This window comes from Bos taurus, chromosome 8 (genome assembly GCF_002263795.3).
Source record: "Bos taurus isolate L1 Dominette 01449 registration number 42190680 breed Hereford chromosome 8, ARS-UCD2.0, whole genome shotgun sequence".
NCBI lineage: Eukaryota > Metazoa > Chordata > Mammalia > Artiodactyla > Bovidae > Bos > Bos taurus.
Genome location: NC_037335.1, coordinates 63,796,807 through 63,815,691, shown reverse-complemented (window position 1 = coordinate 63,815,691; position 18,885 = coordinate 63,796,807). Strand labels below are relative to the sequence as shown.

The 18,885-nt window shown below is 44.5% G+C and overlaps 1 protein-coding gene across 2 annotated transcripts in view; it reads left to right on the top strand.

Annotated features, from left to right (window-relative positions):
* Positions 1 to 18,885, top strand: part of ANKS6 (ankyrin repeat and sterile alpha motif domain containing 6) — a 54,026-nt gene that overhangs the window by 20,888 nt on the left and 14,253 nt on the right. The window contains exons 9-13 of one of the 2 annotated variants that reach the window (XM_010807996.4): positions 129 to 332; positions 1,376 to 1,529; positions 4,407 to 4,576; positions 13,415 to 13,601; positions 18,455 to 18,522. In XM_010807996.4, the coding sequence (XP_010806298.2) occupies positions 129 to 332; positions 1,376 to 1,529; positions 4,407 to 4,576; positions 13,415 to 13,601; positions 18,455 to 18,522 (783 nt within the window). The remainder of the gene's footprint in view (positions 1 to 128; positions 333 to 1,375; positions 1,530 to 4,406; positions 4,577 to 13,414; positions 13,602 to 18,454; positions 18,523 to 18,885) is intronic. The other variant, XM_002689736.6, reaches the window with a different exon arrangement.

The following is an 18,885-nucleotide window of genomic DNA, read 5'->3' as shown; positions in this document are numbered from 1 at the left end:
TTGGCTGTGATGGGGGATGGGATTCGGGGGTGCTGCCATTCTCTGAGAAGCAGGGGAGACCTGGAGTCTTCTTCCCAGAGCTAGGAGCCCTCCTGGGGCTTGCCTAACCCACAGCCTGTCTTTTTCAGCTTCGAAATGGAGCCCCCTTCACCAGACTCCCGAGCGACAAGCTGAAGGCAGTCATCCCCCCTTTCTTGCCCCCTTCCAGCTTTGAGCTGTGGAGCTCGGATCATTCCCGGACATGTCACAACGGGAAGGCAGACCCCATGAAGACTGTGCTGCCTCAGAGAGCCGGCAGAGGCCACCCCGCGGGTGGAGGGAGCACGGACAGTGTAAGTTGTCCAGTTCACACACTTCGACGTTTCATCTACTACTGTCTGATGTCGTGATGGATTGCAGGCAGAGGGACCTCAGATCCCTTCTGATCTAGGGGGGCTGTAGCTTTTTATTTTCTTTTAAGTGAGTGATACTCCTTTGTCTAATGAAACCCTACAAAGGAATTAAATATGTAAGCAGATTAGAGTGAACGAAAGTGGAAGCCCCTCTCCCTGGAATCCTGGAGCTCTGAGGAACATAGGTTGAAGACCTGATCTAACCCAATGTTCCCTTTAATAGATGAACCAACAACCCAGAGAACGGAGGTAGTTGCTGAAGGTCACCGAGCCAAGTGGGGTTGAGGATGCTGGGACCCAAAATCAGGTTCTTGGCTTTAATCAGGCTCCACACCACATTATTGCACAGGTTCTGGACTAGACTCAAACACTGGAGACCGCTCTGTGTGCTCCTAGAGTTTTCTTGGAACCAGAGTGTGACTTCTGTCCTTCTGACCATGGTGGTTTCTGACCTGCTGGCCCTCAGTGTGTTGCTGTGATGCACTGAGGCGGTCCCTCTCAATGTGGGAGCTGATACCCACACGAGCAGACTGTAGACAATGGAGATTCAGGGACTTAGACCCTGACCCTGCTGCTTTGTGTTGAGTGACAGGAGCCACTCAGAGCCCCCGTCTCTGTCTGACCCCCTGGTGCTTGCTGCTGCCTTCCTGGACTGTTGTAATGACAAATCACTAGTTGAAGACCAAGGCCCTGGTGCCTGGAAGTGTTTAAAAGAGACAGAGTGGGTTTATGTTAAGTCCACCACATGGGAGGAGGTGGGTGACCTGTGGGAAGTGGTGTCACAGGGGCTTAGCCTGAGCTAGTGGTTGGTCGAGTTGTCAGCAGGTAGATGTGCACTCCCATCCCTTGGGGGCCTCCTCGCAGACTGAGCAAGGATCGGCTAGGATGGGCCAGCTGAACTCCAGGGCCCTCCCCATCATGACCTGTGTGTCAGATGGAATGAACAGCACACCCTAACTGCCATATCTGCCTTATTCTTGCAGACTCTCGTCAGGCCAGTTAAATTTCCATCTCTCTCCAGAAGCCCAGCCTCCCCCGCCAATTCTGGAAACTTCAACCACTCACCTCATTCCTCTGGTGGCTCCAGTGGGGGAGGAGGCATGAGCAGGCATGGTGGGGAGCTGCATAACCGCTCAGGTGGGTACCCAGGCAGCCCACTCCAGGAACACAGGAAGATCACTTAGGGTTGAGGGTGTGAACTGCAGACAGTCCTTGAGACCACTGCATGCGCACTGTCTTTCTCCTTGATGTGCCTAAAGGATTTTTCAGTGAATTCACAATCCGAGTCTGTTTTATGCAGTTTCTTAGGGCAAGGAAGTGGGGAGTGGTAAGGGAAGAGATAGTCTGTAATGGTCTATTTTGTTAGAAAATTTTGCAAGAAACTAAGAGAAATGAATAGTGTTTTTGTGGTGTTTAAAATCCCTGAAGGTTAAACCTTAGGTATCTTCTCATCCTGATTCTTCAATGAACAAATGAAGGAACTGAAGCTCAGAGTGGTTAATGGATTTGCCCAGGAGTACACAGCAAGGAGGTGACAATTAAAACTCAAAGCCGTTTGCCCTACCATTATTTTGGGCTTATGGCATACTTTCCTTCTCTTTAAGTTTACTTGTTTTCAGTCATTACATTTATTTACCATATTCTTTCAGAAAATATTTCTGGCCACTTATTAGATATAAGCCAAAGTCTAGGTGATAGAACACGTAGCAATAAAAAATTCAAAGTCAGTTTTGTAGGAAGTTGTATTCTGGTGCAAACAGATAATTTTGAATAGATGTTTAAGTGGGGGTTTTCGAGGTGATGCTAGTGGTAAAGAACCCACCTGCCAATGCAGAGGATGCAAGAGACGTGGGTTCAATCCCTGATCCGGGAAGATCCTTGAAGAAGGAAATGGCATCCTGCTCCAGTATTCTTGCCTGGCAATTTTTTTTTTTTTTTAATCTGAAAATAGTAAATGCTGTAAAAAAAACAAACAAAACAGAATATGGAAAAAGGTAATGTGGCTGGTTACAGGATACTTTCTAGTCTTCTCCTAGGGCATCCAGGATTAAGTAAAGCGAGCTTTGCAGGAAGGCACCATGCTTTATGCCATCATAGGAATGTAATGCATGCTTCTTGTGGGAAAGCTTGAAAACCAGCTAAAGCAAAAGGCAAAAAAAAGTATAATATCACCCACTAGGAATCAGTGTTAACATTTTGATGTATATCTTGCAAGGTACATTTCACTTCTTTCTGAAAGAAGAATAAGTTTTTGAGCACTTAGTGTGTGCCAGGCACAGTGCCCTTTAAGTGGATTATCTCCTTCAGTCTTCCAACAACCTGTGAGGTAGCCTCCCCAGAGTCCAGAAGGGGGAACGGGCTCAGGGGAGTTCAATTAACTCAGCCAGAGTCACACAGCAGTGAAACAGCAGAGCCAGGCCCACGCGCAGGCAGGCTGACTTCTGAGTATACTCTGCTTTGCAACCTTTTCCCTCTCTGTGCCTGTTTCCATGTTGTAACCACCTTTTTATGACAATGCACGTGTATCTACAGATTCTTTCATTTTCTAAACTTTTTATTTTATATTGAAGTAGCACTGAAGGCAATGGCACCCCACTCCAGCACTCTTGCCTGGAAAATCCCATGGATGGAGGAGCCTGGTGGGCTGCCAGTCCATGGGGTCGCTAAAAGTTGGACACAACTGAGTGACTTCACTTTCACTTTTCACTTTCACGCACTGGAGAAGGAAATGGCGACTCCAGTGTTCTTGCCTGGAGAATCCCAGGGACAGGGGAGCCTGGCGGGCTGCCGTCTATGGGATCGCACAGAGTCGGACACGACTGAAGCGACTTAGCAGCAGCAGCAGCAGCACTGAAGGAGGGCATGACAACCCACTCCAGTAATCTTGCTTGGAGAATCCCATGGACAGAAGACCCTGGTGGGCTACAGTCCATAGGGTTGCAAAGAGTTGGACACAACTGAAGTGACTTAGCACATAGCCAGTTAACAATGTTGTGATATGTTCAGGTGGACAGCCTGAAAGGGACTCAGCCATACACATGCATATATCCATTCTCTCCCAAACTCCCTTCCCATCCAGGCTGCCACATAACATTGAACAGAGTTCCCTGTGGACAGCATCTTTTAAATAACCAAACAGCCTTCCACTCATGTGAGGTGTCACAATTTTAATTAACCAGTTCCCTCTTGTTGAACACTGAGGCTGTTCCAGATTTTTGCTCCTGTAGATCCCACTCTAAGTAATGGCTTCAGAGCACTGGGCTTACACACTTGCTTAGTGATTTGCTTAATGTAAGTGCCTTTGAATCAGGGTGGCAGGGTCAATGGGTTTGCCTGTTTTTGAAGCTTTCCATTTTGCCTTCCAGAACGGCCCTATTTATACATGTAAAATATTTCCAGCAGTGCCTGACACCTGGTCAGTGCCCTGTAAATCGTAGTTATCAGTGTTCCCCCTCTGATGCCCTCCCTAGCCCTGGATATTATCATTTTCCCCTTTCCCTTCATCATAATTCAAGGTTGCTGATAGGTTTGGAGAAACAGGGAGAGGGAACGTGGCAATCATGAGTCAAGCAAGGAAGCTGAGCCCCTGAATGTTATGGAGTGAGAAGGCTATTGACACAGCTATTGACACAGTGGGAGTAGCTGGGGATGTGAGGTTCAGAATGCGGAGCTGGGGAGGGTGTTGGATGGTGTTGGAGGAGCCCTGGTGGGGCAATGTGTGTGGCTGTTAGAGGGCACTGGGAGGGGCTGCTGTGGTAACCCAGGGCTGGCCTGGTGTCTGGCCTGCTGAAGGCTGAGTTGGCCATGGTGTGGTGGAAAGTGAGCAGAAACTGGAGCCTCGGTGGCCTGTCCACCTGCCAGTTGTCATACGCAGTCCTGTGGTCAGCCCTGACCCAGAGCCAGAGGATGGTCTGGGCGATGTGGTTTCGGCTCAGCTGGGTCAGCCCCTGACATCCACTGCCCACGGTGCAGTGCTTTGGACCTTGGCAGTCATTCCTATTCTTCTTTCCTCAGGTGGCAGCGTAGACAGTGTCCTCTCCCAGATCGCTGCCCAGAGGAAAAAAGCAGCTGGATTATCTGAGCAGAAGCCCAGCCATCGGTCAAGTCCTGTTGGGCCAGCGCCCAGCTCCAGCCCGTCTGAACTCCCGGTCTCCCCGGCAGGCGGCAGTGTTCCTGGTGGCAAGGTGCTTGTTCTGTTTCCGTCTCCTCCTCTGATGCTTGTAGGTCCTGTCCTAGCACCGTTGACACCCTGGGGAGTGCGGGCAGTGCCGCTGTCATGGGACAGACTAAACCTTCCATCCGGCTGCCCTTGGGCTTTCCAAGAAGGGTGGTTTCCAAGATCACACCCCATGCCGTTGGTGTCGTGTGCACGCGTGTTCACCTCCCCCAAGATACCTCCAGGTGGGACGGGTGCAGAGGTATGGGGTGCTGCTGGGGTGAGCACCAGGTTCACAGCCCTGTGCTGGTCATCCAGTCTCACACAACACGTTTTTGTTTGTTGATTTAGAGCAAAAGGGTTCCTAGTGGTTTCAGGAGCAACTGCCTGGGTTCTAATCTCAGCCTCACATTTTAGCATTTAGAATGGGGCTGGTACCTGGTACACCTGTGTAAGTGTCGGGGGTTACTGTTGACAGTTGTAGCAGTAATCACCCTCCTACCTTATCCTTCCACTAGCGACATCTTTGGAGTATCTGCTCTTAGCTCACTTCCAGCAGTGAGGATCCAGCAGTGAATGAAGGGGTTGGTGACTGTTCTCTTGGTGTCACTACAGACACAGCAGTGTGTCTGATGGAGAAGGGAGGATGCTATGGGGCATGTGTCCTTGCCATTCTTGAGGGCACCACTGACATCGCAATGGAGATCTGAAGGGCAAGGTGAAAGGGTCAAGGGTGGGATGGGGTGAGACTGTCCCAGGGTGAGGTGATGGCACGTGCAGGACTCCAGAGGTGAATGTGTGGCATAGGAAAGGAGCTATAGGAAGGATGGTGAGCAGGACAGAGCTGAGGACTCATCTGCCTCCATTAATGAACCCCAGAGCAGTTACCGGGCTTCTTAGGTGGCCCTAGGGGTAAAGAACCCACCTGCCAATGTAGAAGACATAAGAGACGTGGGTTCGATCCCTGGGTTGGGAAGATCCCCTGGAGGAGCGTGTGACAACCCACTCCAGTATTCTTGCCTGGAGAGTTCCATGGACCAAGGAGCCTGATGGGCTACAGTCCATTGGGTTGCAAAGAGTCAGACACGGCTGAAGCAACTTAGCATCCAAGCACAGAGCAGTTAGTGTGCAAGCACAGAGTAGTCACCACCTGTGGGGTTTGCAATGGATGAGAAACCCCACATGCCTCAGGGAGTGGGGGTCTCCCAGTATCTTCAGAATCTGCCCCCTCCACCTCCTTAGTCCCTCCACCTGGGTTGATTAATGGAGTAAGCCCCAGAGTGTGGGTCCTGGTCATGAACATGAACTGGCTCCTTTAACAGGTGGCTCCCTGGATTCTCCATAGGGGTGTCATAGCCCATTCCCTCTTCTGAGAGGACCCCAAGTCCTCTCAGAAGGCACAACCCGACTTTTCATTTTATTTTCTAGATGTCTTAACCTTTCTCCCTGGGAAAAGTTAGATCATCTGAAGGCCTCAGCCTTGGACCTTTGCCCAGAAGTGCTTTCAGAGATTAATATCGTAATGGATATATGAGAAATAGTCTTTGTTTTCTGTCCAACCATTGTTAGTTATACAGCTTTCTTTGTTATTCAAAGTCCCTTATGCAATTGGTCTTATATAATTATTTTCTTTACAGTGTAGCTCCAGAAAAAAAAAATCTCTGTATATGTTAGCATATTTTCTATTATGTTCAAAATTACTTGTGTACTAGGATTTATGAAATTAAGTTCCTTTTAGAATTCAGCGCTAGGTACAAAATGTCTATTGATATTTCAATATGTTTTATTTCATCCAATAGTAAAAATTCTGTAATTAGCATATTTCTCTTTTTGCCTTTGCTGCTAGGAAACTCAGCTACTCATTACAGTAAATCTGCTACTCTAGAATTTTCACATAGTTTTCCTCTTCTCTGTTTCTCTTCTCTGTGTAAAATTTTCTGTTTCTGTTTTGATGGTCTTATTAGATGTGTTATGTATTGTTAGCTTCCTTTCACTGGTGTTGGAAATAGGGAGGCATCTAAGTTATAAATTATATTAACCATTGCATCACCTGGACGCACCTGTCATATTTAAGGTATGTACAAGTGTGTTCTGATGAAACAGAATTGTGTCAGAAGATGCATTCAGGCAACAGAAAACTGGAGAAACAATCCAGTTCAATGATCACCTGATATTCCTAGCATAAGAATATGCTGTAAACTTGGGGAGCTACTTAAAAACTCGGATTTCTGGGTTCCACACAGCTTAACTAAATGAGACTCTCAGGGTAGGGTCTGAGGAATCTGTTTTTCTCTTCCGAGAGTGTTGCAGCCAGCCCAGCCCAAGTTCTTAGAAATCACTGCCCTAAATCAAAGGACACAGGAGTGGGCTTTCTGTCAAAGGCTCTAGCAGCAAAATGGAGACATAAAGTGCTTTTCAAAGACTCCCTAAGGGAGAATTAGAAATTAGTATTCAAAATATGAGCCTGATGATTCTGGGTTTTGCACTTTGCTTAAACCAAGCACACTGCAGTGGTAGAATATTTCTAAGGCATGACTTCTGACGTGAAGTGTGCCTTAGCAGATACAGAGTGGAGATGGGGTGGGGCTGGAGTGTGCTTCACTTCCCAGATCTCAGAAAGCCCAAAGGCCCCCTGGGAATATCAGCTTTCTGTTCCCACCCAAAAGCACAGTGGTTGAAAACAACGCATTTCTTACATTGCACATCTGTGGCTGGGCAGCCTGGTCTGGACTTAGCTAGGCAGTGCTTCTGGACTGAGGGGATCTCTTACATGTTTGACTGTTGGGTGATCAGAACAGTGGGTCCATGCGTGTCCACAAGTTTGGACATGTTCTCATGGCAACAGTCAAAGGCATTAGTTGAAAACCAATGAAGTTTAAGCAAGTCATCACACCCACTGCAGGAGACCACACAGTTATGTAGCAAAGAGTATAGGTACAGGAAGGGCAGAGATGATGCCACGACATGATTAATCTGCCACACTGGAGATGAAAGGGATAGTTCAAATACTTCAGAGCACCCCAAATCTTATATTTACCTGCCTCCTCCCCAATAATGTTGCCTACAGGCCTGGAGTATTGTGTTTATTTGCCCTTGACTGAAATAGAATCTGTTTTGTAGGGATATCCCAGTTGTCTCCTGCTTAATCAGAAGCTTTATTATGGAATGGCTGTCTTTACAAAAAAAGCAGAAGGAAGAATCCATTAATAATATAGACAGCTTGTTGACAAAGTTTTTTCAAGTCTAAGAAAGGGACTTCTGTTTGGGATGTAGTTAGCAAGAAGGAACATTAAAGGCTTAGCAGAAGGAAAGGTGTACCCATTTCTAGGCATGAAAACTATTTATCTTGGTCTCTACTGTCCTATATAAGATGTCCAATTTTTAACATAAACTATAAGACATGTAAAAAGGCAAGAAACACCAGACTCCCAACAAACAAGGCAGTCATCAGAATCTGATGTAGATGTGAAACAGGTGTTGGAATTATGTAACAGGAAGTTTAAAAGAACTACAATTAATATGCTGAAGGCTCTAGTGGACAATCTGAACAGCATGCAGACTCCTATGAGTAGCAATTTTAGCAGAGAAATGGAAACTATAGGAGCCAAATGGAAATGTTAGAAATAAAAAACACAGAGATGAGGAATGCCTCTGATGGTCTCCTCAGTAGAAAGATTCTTTCCTTGACACAGCCAAGGAAGGAATCAATGAACCTGAAGATAGGGCAATAGAAATTACCCAAACTGAAACATGAAGTAAAGAAGAAGTCAAAGCAAAAACAAAAGCTGAGCACCCCAAAGTTGTAAGATAGTAACAAATGCTCTCATACAGGTAATTGGAACCCCTGAAGAGAGAGAGAGAATGGTGGGGCATAAGGAATATATATATATTTAATGGCCAAGAATTTCTCCCCCAATTAATTACAGATGCCAAACCACAGGTCCAGGAAGTTCAGAGAACACTGAATAGGATAAATACTGGAAAAGAGCACTTCATTAGCATAATTCACCAGGTTAATAGACTGAAGAATAAAATGCAGAAAAAGCACCTGGCAAAATTCAGACTCCATTCATGATCAGAACTTTTGGCAAACTAAGAATTGAAAAGAACTCCCTGGACCTCATATGAAATACCTGTACTTAGAATTGTACTTGATGATAATAGACTGAGTGCTTTTCACCAAAGATCTGGAACAAGGATGTTGCCTCTCTCAACTTTGTACCAAAACCTATCCTATAGCTAGTGTGATAAGGTAAGGAACAGGTTAAAGGTACACAGATTGGAAAGGAAGAAATAAAACTGTCTCTAGTTTTAGATGTTATGTTTGTCTACTCAGAAAGTGCAAAAAAGTTACACAAACCCTCCTAGGACTAAAAAGTGAGTTCAGCAGGGTCTCAGGATAGGAGGTCAGTATACAAAAGTCAATTGTATTTTTATACAGTAGCAATGAACAATTAGAATAATTAGACTTTTTAAATTTGAAACTGAAAGTATCATTTACAGTACATTAGAAATGTATTATATAAAAATGAAATTATATGAAAATGTATTATGAGAGTGAAATCTTTAGGTATAAATCTAATAAAGTATGTGCGGAATCTATAGGTTGAAAACCACAAGACATTGATAAATAAGCTTAAATAAATGGAGCAATAGAAGGCTCAATATTGTTAAGGTATCAGGTTTTTTTTTTGCACTTGATCTATATTCAATATAATCCAAATTAAAATCCCAGCTAGCTCTTTTTGTAGAGATCTAGAAAGTGATTCTGAAATTTGTTTTAAGATGCAATAAGAAAGTATAAGCAAAAGAATTATGAAAAAAAATCATACTATTAATACCTAGTTTTAAGACTTACTGTAAAACAGTATGTTATTAGGGAAGGACAGACACATAGGTCATTGGAACAGAATAGAGAGGCTAAAAATAGACCTAACAAGAATAGTCAACTAAATTTTTTTTCACCATGGTGCAAAGGCAGTTCAACAAAGAACAGGTAGTCTTTTCAACGAATAGTGCTGGAACGATTGACTATGCAAGAAAATGAACCTCCACATATATCTCACAGTGAATTCAGAGATTAACTTAAAATAGATCATAGACTGAAATATAAAATGAAACACTATAAAATTCCTAGGGGAAAATCTGTGTAACTTTGAATTTGGCATGGAGTTTCAGATATAGTACCAAAAGCATGATCCATAAAAGAAAAAATGTTAAATTGGACTTCATAAAAATTCAGATCTTTTGCCCTGCAAGAGACAGCATTAAGAGAATGAAAAGACAAGCCACACACTAGGCAAAATATTTGTAAATCATGTATCTGATAATGGTTTTGTATCCAGAATAAAGAACTCTCAAAACTCAACAGTAAGTAAACAACCAACAAATTTAAAAATGGGCAAAATATCTGAACAGTTTGTTCATCAGAGAAGACATATAGATGGCATATAAACATATGATAAAATGTTCAACATCATTATTTAGGAAATACTACTTAAAGCCACAATGAAATAGCACTCTACACCTGTTATTAGACTGCCTAAAATTAAAAAAAAAATTTAAGTTACAAGAGCTGTGAGAATGTGGAACTACCGGAATTCTCATTCATTGCTGATGGGAATGCAGAAATGATACAGCCACCTTGAAAATGTTTGACAGTTTCTTATAAAACTACACATACATTGAGCATGTGACCTCTCTCCTAGATACTTACCCCAATAGATTTTTAAAAAATTATATTTATACAAAAGTCAGTTTGTGAATGTTTACAGCAGTTTTTCATAAATACCCTAAGCTAGAAACATCCTGTAACAGGTAAACACATAAACCAACTGTGGTAATACCCATGCAGTGGAATATGTGCATGCGTGCTAAGTTGCTTCAGTCATGTCCAACTCCGTGCGACTCTATAGACTGTAGCCTACCAGGCTCCTTTGTCCATGGGATTCTCCAGGCGAGAATACTGGAGTGGGCTGCCATACCTGCCTCCATGGAATCTTCCCCACCCAGGAACTGAACCCATGTCTCTTACATCTGCTGCACTGGCAGGCAAGTTCTGTACCACTAGCACCACCCGGAAGCCCATACAATGGAATATACTCAGCAATGGAAAAGCATACACCACTGACACATGCAGTAACTTAAATGAACCTTAGAAGTGTTATGCTGAGCCGGATAAAAAAGTGTACATGTTATTTGATTCCATGTGTATGACAGTTTCTTCAAAATGCAAAATTATAGGAATGGAAAACAGAGCAGTTATTTCCATGGATTGGAGTGGGGGAAGAGTTAACTAGAAAGGGACAGCACAGGGCAATTTGGGGGATGATGGAACTGTTCCATGGCGGATACACAACTCTACTTATTTATCAATACCTGAAGAATTGTACGCAGAAGTTATCTTTACTGCATGTGGATTTTAAATCAACCAGGAACTAAGGATGTGTGCAGACTGTGACAACAGATCTAGCTGCATTACAAGTGAGTGACACAGCTACACTGTAGGAGGTGGGCGAAAACACGTCAGTGGAGACTGTAAGAGTAAAGACAAAAGAACTGTACATAAGCATTGTATTCTAGGTTTTTTTTTCCCCTTGTGGGTGTTATAGGCTAGCAATTCTGAAGCTGCTTTACGTGTGTGTGTGTGTGTGTATATATATATGTATGTATATATACACTTTACACATACACTAAAGTTGAACAAATAATGAGACTCAGAGATTGAGTCATAGGGGAAATGGTGGAACTAACCCTGTGGGTGTTGGATTGGAGTCAGAGCTATCAGTATGAATCAGTATGAATGCATGCTTGTAAGTATACATGTGTACACAGGTTGATAGAGGACCAAGTATGGCTGCATGTGTATGCGTAGGTTAGTAGACTTCATACATTTCCTTGCTCTGTTCACTGAGAGGACCTAGAAGGAGTGACATCCCAGTAGCCATGAACAACCTACCATCCAGATTTTGGTATCTAAATACCACCCTCCAATAAAAGGGACCAGGGCATAACAATAGTATTGGATTATAGCCCAGAGAGTATATATCCACAAGCCCATACTGATCTGAACAAATAAATAGGGGAGAAGGAACAACTCTTCTGGACAGAATTCCAAGTAATAAATGTGGAAGGAATAAGAGAAATAAATCACCATTAGAACATCATGGTAGTAATTGCTCCAGAGAAGATGCACCAGAGAATGTTAAAGTTAACAGACAAACAGGAAAAAAAAAATATTTAGCTCAAAATGTCTCCTCAGATAATTACTGATTATAAAGGGAAAATAGTAACTTCATAATGGGGAGATCTGACAGACCCCACCTTAACTAAATCATCATCAGTGATAAGGTATTGGTGCTTTGTACCTCCCTCCGGGTGTGATGCACTGAGAATGGCCCATCACCTCTGTGGTTGTCAACCTCAAGATCCATAAAGAAAAGTGAAGTCGCTCAGTTGTGTCTGACTCTTTGAGACCCCATGGACTGTAGCCTACCAGGCTCTTCCCTCCATGGGATTCTCCAGGCAAGAGTACTGGAGTGGGTTGCCATTATGAGGAAACAGGACAAACCCACTACGAATACCTGACAAATATCTGACCAGGACTTTTCGAAAGTAACGACGTCATAAAAGACGAGGCAAGACCAAGGAGTTATTACAGGTTGGAGGAGTACAAGAAGGCAAAATAGGTCAATGCAGCATGAATCCTGGACCCAAGTAAGAATCAGTGAAACAACTACAGATATTTGCGTCCCATCAGCAGTTCAGCTGGTAGTATCATCCCAGTGTTAATTTCTTAGTTCCCATAATTGTAAGTCTAAAAGTACTCACAAACATAGAAAACAAACTTAAGGTTACAAAAGGGGGCGGGGAGGGACAAATTAGTATGGGATTAACAGATATAAACTATTGCATATAAAATAGATAAGTAACAAGAATTTACTGTGTAAGCAGTAAATCCCTGTGTATCTTGTAATAACCTATAATGGAATATAAGCTGCAAGAAAAACCCCACCTGAATCACTAATGCTGTATACCCAAAACTGGCACAACATTGTGAATCAACTGTACTTCTATAAAATAAACAAAAGTACTTCAAAATAAAAAGGCCTTTTTTGTGTGCAACACATACAAAGGAAAAATAGTAAGTCTTCTGTGGTGAATGGTTGAAAGTGACTGGTTTAGATGAAGGAACATCCAGAGCAGAATGGGCCTACATGTGTTAATAAGCCGCACTTTCATTTTAGAGCTGGTCAGTGAGCAGTCACCAGGCTTCCCAGGTGGCACTAGTGGTAAAGAACCCACCTGCCAATGCAGGAGATGCCAGAGAGATGTGGGTTCAAGGACTTGCCCTGGTGGCTCAGACGGTAGAGAATCTGCCCGCAATGTGGGAGACCTGGGTTCGACCCCTGGGTCGGGTAGATCCCTGGGAGAAGGGAATGGCACCCCACTCCAGTATTCTTGCCTGGAGCATCCCATGGACAGAGGAGCCTGGTGGGCTACAGTCCATCGGGTCGCACAGAGTCAGACACGACTGACTTAGCACGGCACGGCAGTGAGAGGTCAGGGGACTCGGCCAAGGACATGCTGCTGGCCGCCATCTGGACAGGACTAGGACTGGGGTTTTCTGGCTCCACTTGTGCCACTTTTTCCATCCCCTTCCCTGTCTCTTCTCGGGGGAGGAGTTTCCTGAAACTGTTTTGATATTATGGTTTCTGCTTTGCATGTGTTCTATGAAGTAGATTTCATAGTCCTGGTTAGACATCTTGTTGAGTCATATATCACCCGTGTTCCCTGTTGTGGGTGTCTGTTTGAATCATGTCTGCCCTCCAGGTGATGGCTTATGTATTTGTCTTACTCTTTTCAGCAGAAACTGGAGACAAGCAAAAGGCCTCCATCTGGAACCTCCACTACCTCCAAAAGCACCTCCCCTACCCTTACGCCTTCTCCTTCTCCCAAGGGGCACGCGGCCGAGTCCTCCGTGTCCTCTTCCTCATCCCACCGGCAGTCCAAGGGCAGCGGGGGCTCCAGCAGTGGCACCATCACTGATGAGGGTGAGCCCCTGAAAGGTCCTGAAACCCACCCTTCCCTCTGTGGTAACCTGGCAGGTGCCCTTTATTGCTATAGCTATCCTGGGTCAGGTGTTTTTTAGTTTTTTTAGTCAAAAATATCTTTCCCTTCCCTGATTGTACCTTGCATTTTTGCTTTCACTGAGCTCATGTGCCTAAAAGGTATACAGTAGTTTCTGAATGTAGGTTGGTTTTGTCTACATACACAGATGTACACCTGTAAAACTGCCTTTCCACCACCCATTATGTACCTTTCCCTGAACCTTGTACAAATCAGAATTCTGTCAGTTGCAAGGGATGAAATCTCCATTCAAACTGATTTAAGCAAAAACAAAACCAAAACACTGATCATCTGTGGGCTCATAATGGAAGTATCCAGGGTGTGCTTCAAGCGTGTCTAAATCCATGTGCCTTGGAATGTTTCACTCCATCTTTCAGGTAGGCTCTCTTCAAGAGGTGGCAGGGATACCCCCTGCAGCTTCATGCTTCTTCTTCCTACTAACCTAGACACCCCAGTAGAAAGTGTGCTACTTCTTAGCAGCTCTGGCAAAACCACGGGTAAAGATCATTGTCCTGTCTTGGCTATATTGATAATGACTTGGGTTGCTTGCCCATCCTTGACTATCTCTGTGTCCCCAAGGGCAGAGTGTGTCTGCCTTTGGAGCCTGGGTCGGTTAGGGTCAGATTGTGTGGATTGGGAGCGGGAGGGAAGTAGCTCCTTAAAGGAAAAATGGAAGTGGATGGAGGGCAAGTAAAAGCAGGAACCTGCGTGAGTGAGGGTGATGAGGAAAGGGAGATGGATCAGACAGCAGGGAGGGAGTTGGAGGCACTGAAGTGAGGTCCCAGGTGTGAAGACGTAAATGATAAAGGAGAGAAGAAGCTCATCCTTTTAAAAACTGCCCTCTGGTGGCTCCTGGGAGGAGGGGTGGGAGAGGAGGGAAAGGAGCTTTGATGAGAGCTAGGGACCAGGCAGGTGCAATCAGAGTACGAATCAGACAGGCAAGGAGATTCTCACTGTGTGTGTGGTTTGCAGGCGTCTCACTGCAGCTGCTGGGAGGGAGTGCAGAGGAGATTCTGCCCAGCAAGTGATAAGTTGAAATCAACTGCACAGCCTATGGTCTGTCCTGCGTTGATAAATGTACACTACCACTGGCATTCTCTTTATTTGGGACTGCTTTTATTGTTTCATGCTATCTAGCGCGATCATTTATGAAAGCTTCAGAGGCTGGCTAGCAACCCCATTCCTCCCTGTGTTTTCTTTATATATATACATATAATGATCTTTTTCTTTTGCCACACCACGTGGCTTGTGGGATCTTAATTCCCCAACCAAGGATTGAATCGGGTCCTCTGCAGTGAAAGTGTGGAGTCCTAACCACTAGACCACCAGAGAATTTCTGTGTGGCATCTTAAGTTCCCCGCCCATGAACTCTCCTGCCTCAGAAGGCCTCAGGAATCTAAACTCCTAGTGGTTCAGTTTGGGATTTGTGCCCCACATTTTCCCCCAAAAGAGTTGAGACAGTGGATATCTGATTGCCCTGTTTGTGCCCACTCTTCTCCCCTCTTATTCATTATTGGAAAAAACATTTGCAAAGCCTTGTTGGGATAAAAAACAGAGGAAGACTTGAGAGCACATTTTTTTTAAGATTACCTTCTCTGGCTTAGAAAGCCTACTTTTGCTTCCTGGGGTTTCTGGGTCCCGAGGCAGCAAGACCCTTGTCCTGAAGGCATTAGATTATCACAGACCAGAGCCTGAAGTCCATCACTAAAGAGCCATTCTTGATGATATTTTTGTGGAAAACCTAAAGCCTCGGTGAAGGGTCACTTGCGAGCCTTTGCCCTGCTCACTCTGTGTCCCTCTGTTCACTCCTCCTGAAGGAAATGGTGAAGTGGCGACAATGTCGTGTAAGCTTCACACTCATTCCGTGAAGGTGCCTGGGGCAGCCCTGGGAGCTGTAACCTGTGCTGGTGTCCTCATCATTCATCAGGTTGGGGATTCAGATACATTCTGCATAACAACATTAAATGATTATAACACAAGGTGGGATTAAATCTGTGTTACCAGCAAGGCATGGAGCATCATCGTGGGTTTCACTGAAGAGGACACTCAGGCTGGGCTGCAGGGACTGAGCAGACAGTGTGCAGTTGGGCCAGAGCTGATTGTTAAATTTATAGGAAACATCTGCTGCTGCTGCTGCTAAGTCGCTTCAGTCGTGTCCGACTCTGTGCGACCCCATAGACGGCAGCTCACCAGGCTCCCCCGTCCCTGGGATTCTCCAGGCAAGAATACTGGAGTGGATTGCCATTTCCTTCTCCAAGGCATGCATGCATGCTAAGTCACTTCAGTCATGTCTGACTCTGTGTGACCCTATGGACAGCAGCCCACCAGGCTCCTCTGTCCACGGGATTCTCTAGGCAAGAGTACTGGAGTGGGTTGCCATTTCCTTCTCCAAGGAAACATATGAACTGGTAATTAAACACAGCTGTTAAAAGTCAAGTTACAACAACAACAACAAAAATATGTGTTAAAAAAATAGACAAGTCAAATTACATGAACTTATAATTAAGCTGATTATGCTACATGTTAAGGTATGTGGCATTTAAATCAAAATATATTATTTTCTTATCTTTTACTGCATTCTAATATCTGTGTTCTTGAAGTTCTTTATGTCTCTTTTTTCTTCATGGTGGGAATACTGAGTACTGATGTGTTACTTCTGTGTGTCTTTCCCAGTTCCATTTCCAGGAACATGACATTGGCAGGTTGAAGTCAGCCATGGTGATGTATTTACACCATGGAAATCAGCAAATACCCACCAGGACTTGAGTTAATGTTTTATTGATCATCTGGATATCATCTAGACAATGTTAATTTTGCAGGTTCAACTTTAAAGTGTCATGTCTATAGCTGTTCTAGCACTGAAAATTGAGAAAATAGTCTAAATAGTCTTTCAGGATTTGAAAACCTTTATCTGAAGTTCCAACATTTGTCTTCATTGTTTCATTTCATCTCACATTTTCACCTAAACAGAAGCATCAGCAAGCCTTCATGTCGGAACTATACTCATTCCCTCTGGCTACAAGAATGATGCAAAAATCAGTGAAGACATTCAGTGAAATGCCTGATAATCCAATGAAGGCATTGGCTATATGGAGTTTATAATATAGAGTATCATGTAATTTATTATCATATATAAATTGTGCACATACATCCTTACATGAGTAAAATCTGCTGTAAAGTTATGTATCTACATATATGTGTACATTCCCCCTCCCAGAAAGCCAGCACACAAATGTAAAGAGAGACTCATGGAGGGAACAGCATTATAGGCGTCCTGAATCTATAATGGATTATGTGTGGGCTGGGACTCATTTCATCTCAGAACACCACTGCTCATTAGCAGCTCTTCTGTGAAGCTTTTCTGGTCCCCTGGGTGGTCAGCTGTCCTCTCTGTCCCCTTAGTCACGCCCTTCACCATGTGCTCACCACCTGTGGGAGGGGTGGCAGAGTGGAATGTGGCACAGGCCTGGTAGCTAAACCACTGGGTTTGAATCCCCAGTGTGCTGTGGACTAGTGGTGTGATGTCACCCGAGATATGGTGCCAGCTTTCTGTGACTTCCTCATCTGTAGTGGGAGCAGTAATAGGGTCTGCCACGTGGGGTTGTTAAGAGCAAATGGGTATCCAGGGTGCCTGATGGTGAGCACGGGGCATCATCCGTCACCCTCCTCAGTATATCTTCCCAGTCACACCGAGTTCCTTTACCACAGGGACCTGTCTGTACTTGCATTCCCAGCATGTAGTGGGCACAGTAGCCATTGCCGGATGATGAATGAGTGGACCTCTGACCACCTGACCTCCAGTCCACTCTTCTGTAAGCTGCACCCACTGCCCCAGGACCTTTGCACTTGCTGTTCTCGCTGCCTGGATGCTGCTGGTGCTCTTCGCCTTGGTATCTGCACAGCTCGCTCCTTCGTTTACTGCTAAAACGTCAGCTCCTGAGAGACCTTCCCTGACCACCGTCTATAAAACAGCATTCTCGCCTCCCCTGTCAGCCCCTCCCACCCTGCTCTGTTTTTCCTTACCGCCTTGTCAGCTTGCCTGTGTTCTGTTTTGGTCCCTGTTGAGTCCCCAGTGCCTAGTCTGGTAAACCCCTTTTGAATGTGTGAATGGATGTTTCTCCAAACCCCCCAGATGCTGGTCTTGTCTCCTTCCCTGTCTCTCTCCCTGTTCTGATAACTTGATACCCCAGATCTTCTGTTTTCCCCTGGTCTATGTCCATCTGGCTCTCCCGTTCCACTCAGACCCGCCTTTTCTTCAGGAAGCCCACAGTCTCCAAATGCTTATACCAAACCTTGACTCTGAAGCCCGCCTGCCTATTCTCTCCAGGTCTTTCTCTGTCTAGCTGAGGGGTGCTAGTCTTAGTGTTTATTCCAAGGGTAGCTAACAGCAGTTGAGAAATCATAATTTAAAATTGTTCTGGGATAGAGTGCAGGGTTTTAGGCCCAGAAGCTAGAACTCTAAGAACATGGTGGTTGCAGCCATTGGAGAGTCAGCCTAGCCATGAGGACCCCCATCTTCTGTCTTCACAGCCCGATCTGGGGTTTGGGGAATGCTGGGAGCCTGCCCTGAGGGGGGAGTGTGACCAGCACGTGGCTTGAGACCCACCTGCAGCTGCACCCCAGGAGTGCAGTGTAGATCTGCTTTCTGTGTCGGGGCTTCTTGTAGAATTTCATTTGAAATAAGATTACCACGACTTTATGAAAGTTTGAAGATCACTCTTGAGGCAATTTTACCAAATTCTAAAATGTCTTATTTTACATTCTTTCCCTCTTGAAGATGAACTGACTGGAATCCTTAAGAAATTATCACTTGAGAAATATCAGCCCATTTTTGAGGAGCAAGAGGTAAGAATACTCTTTTTGAGTGTCCATTTAAATCGTAGCATAAAACAGTTGTCTAAATAGGTAGGTTGTCATTCTTTAAGCCTGGATTGATCTTTTTCGTTGAGATGGCTGAAGAAATAGAATTTGTGTTCAGCACATTTGGTTCATTCATAACAGTGAAATCCTGGGGACTTTCTGGCTTGTGTTATAATAAAATTTTGTAATTTTGAGTTCTGCTGTCTGTAGTAAAGTTTGTGTCTGTTCTGATCTCTTTTAGTTGAAGGGGATTACCTAGCTAGTTTTTAGGTTTAAAGTAAGTAAAAAGCAAATTCTAATGAGTCTGTGTTACGTATCTGGACATAAAGAGTCTGTATTAGTCTAAAA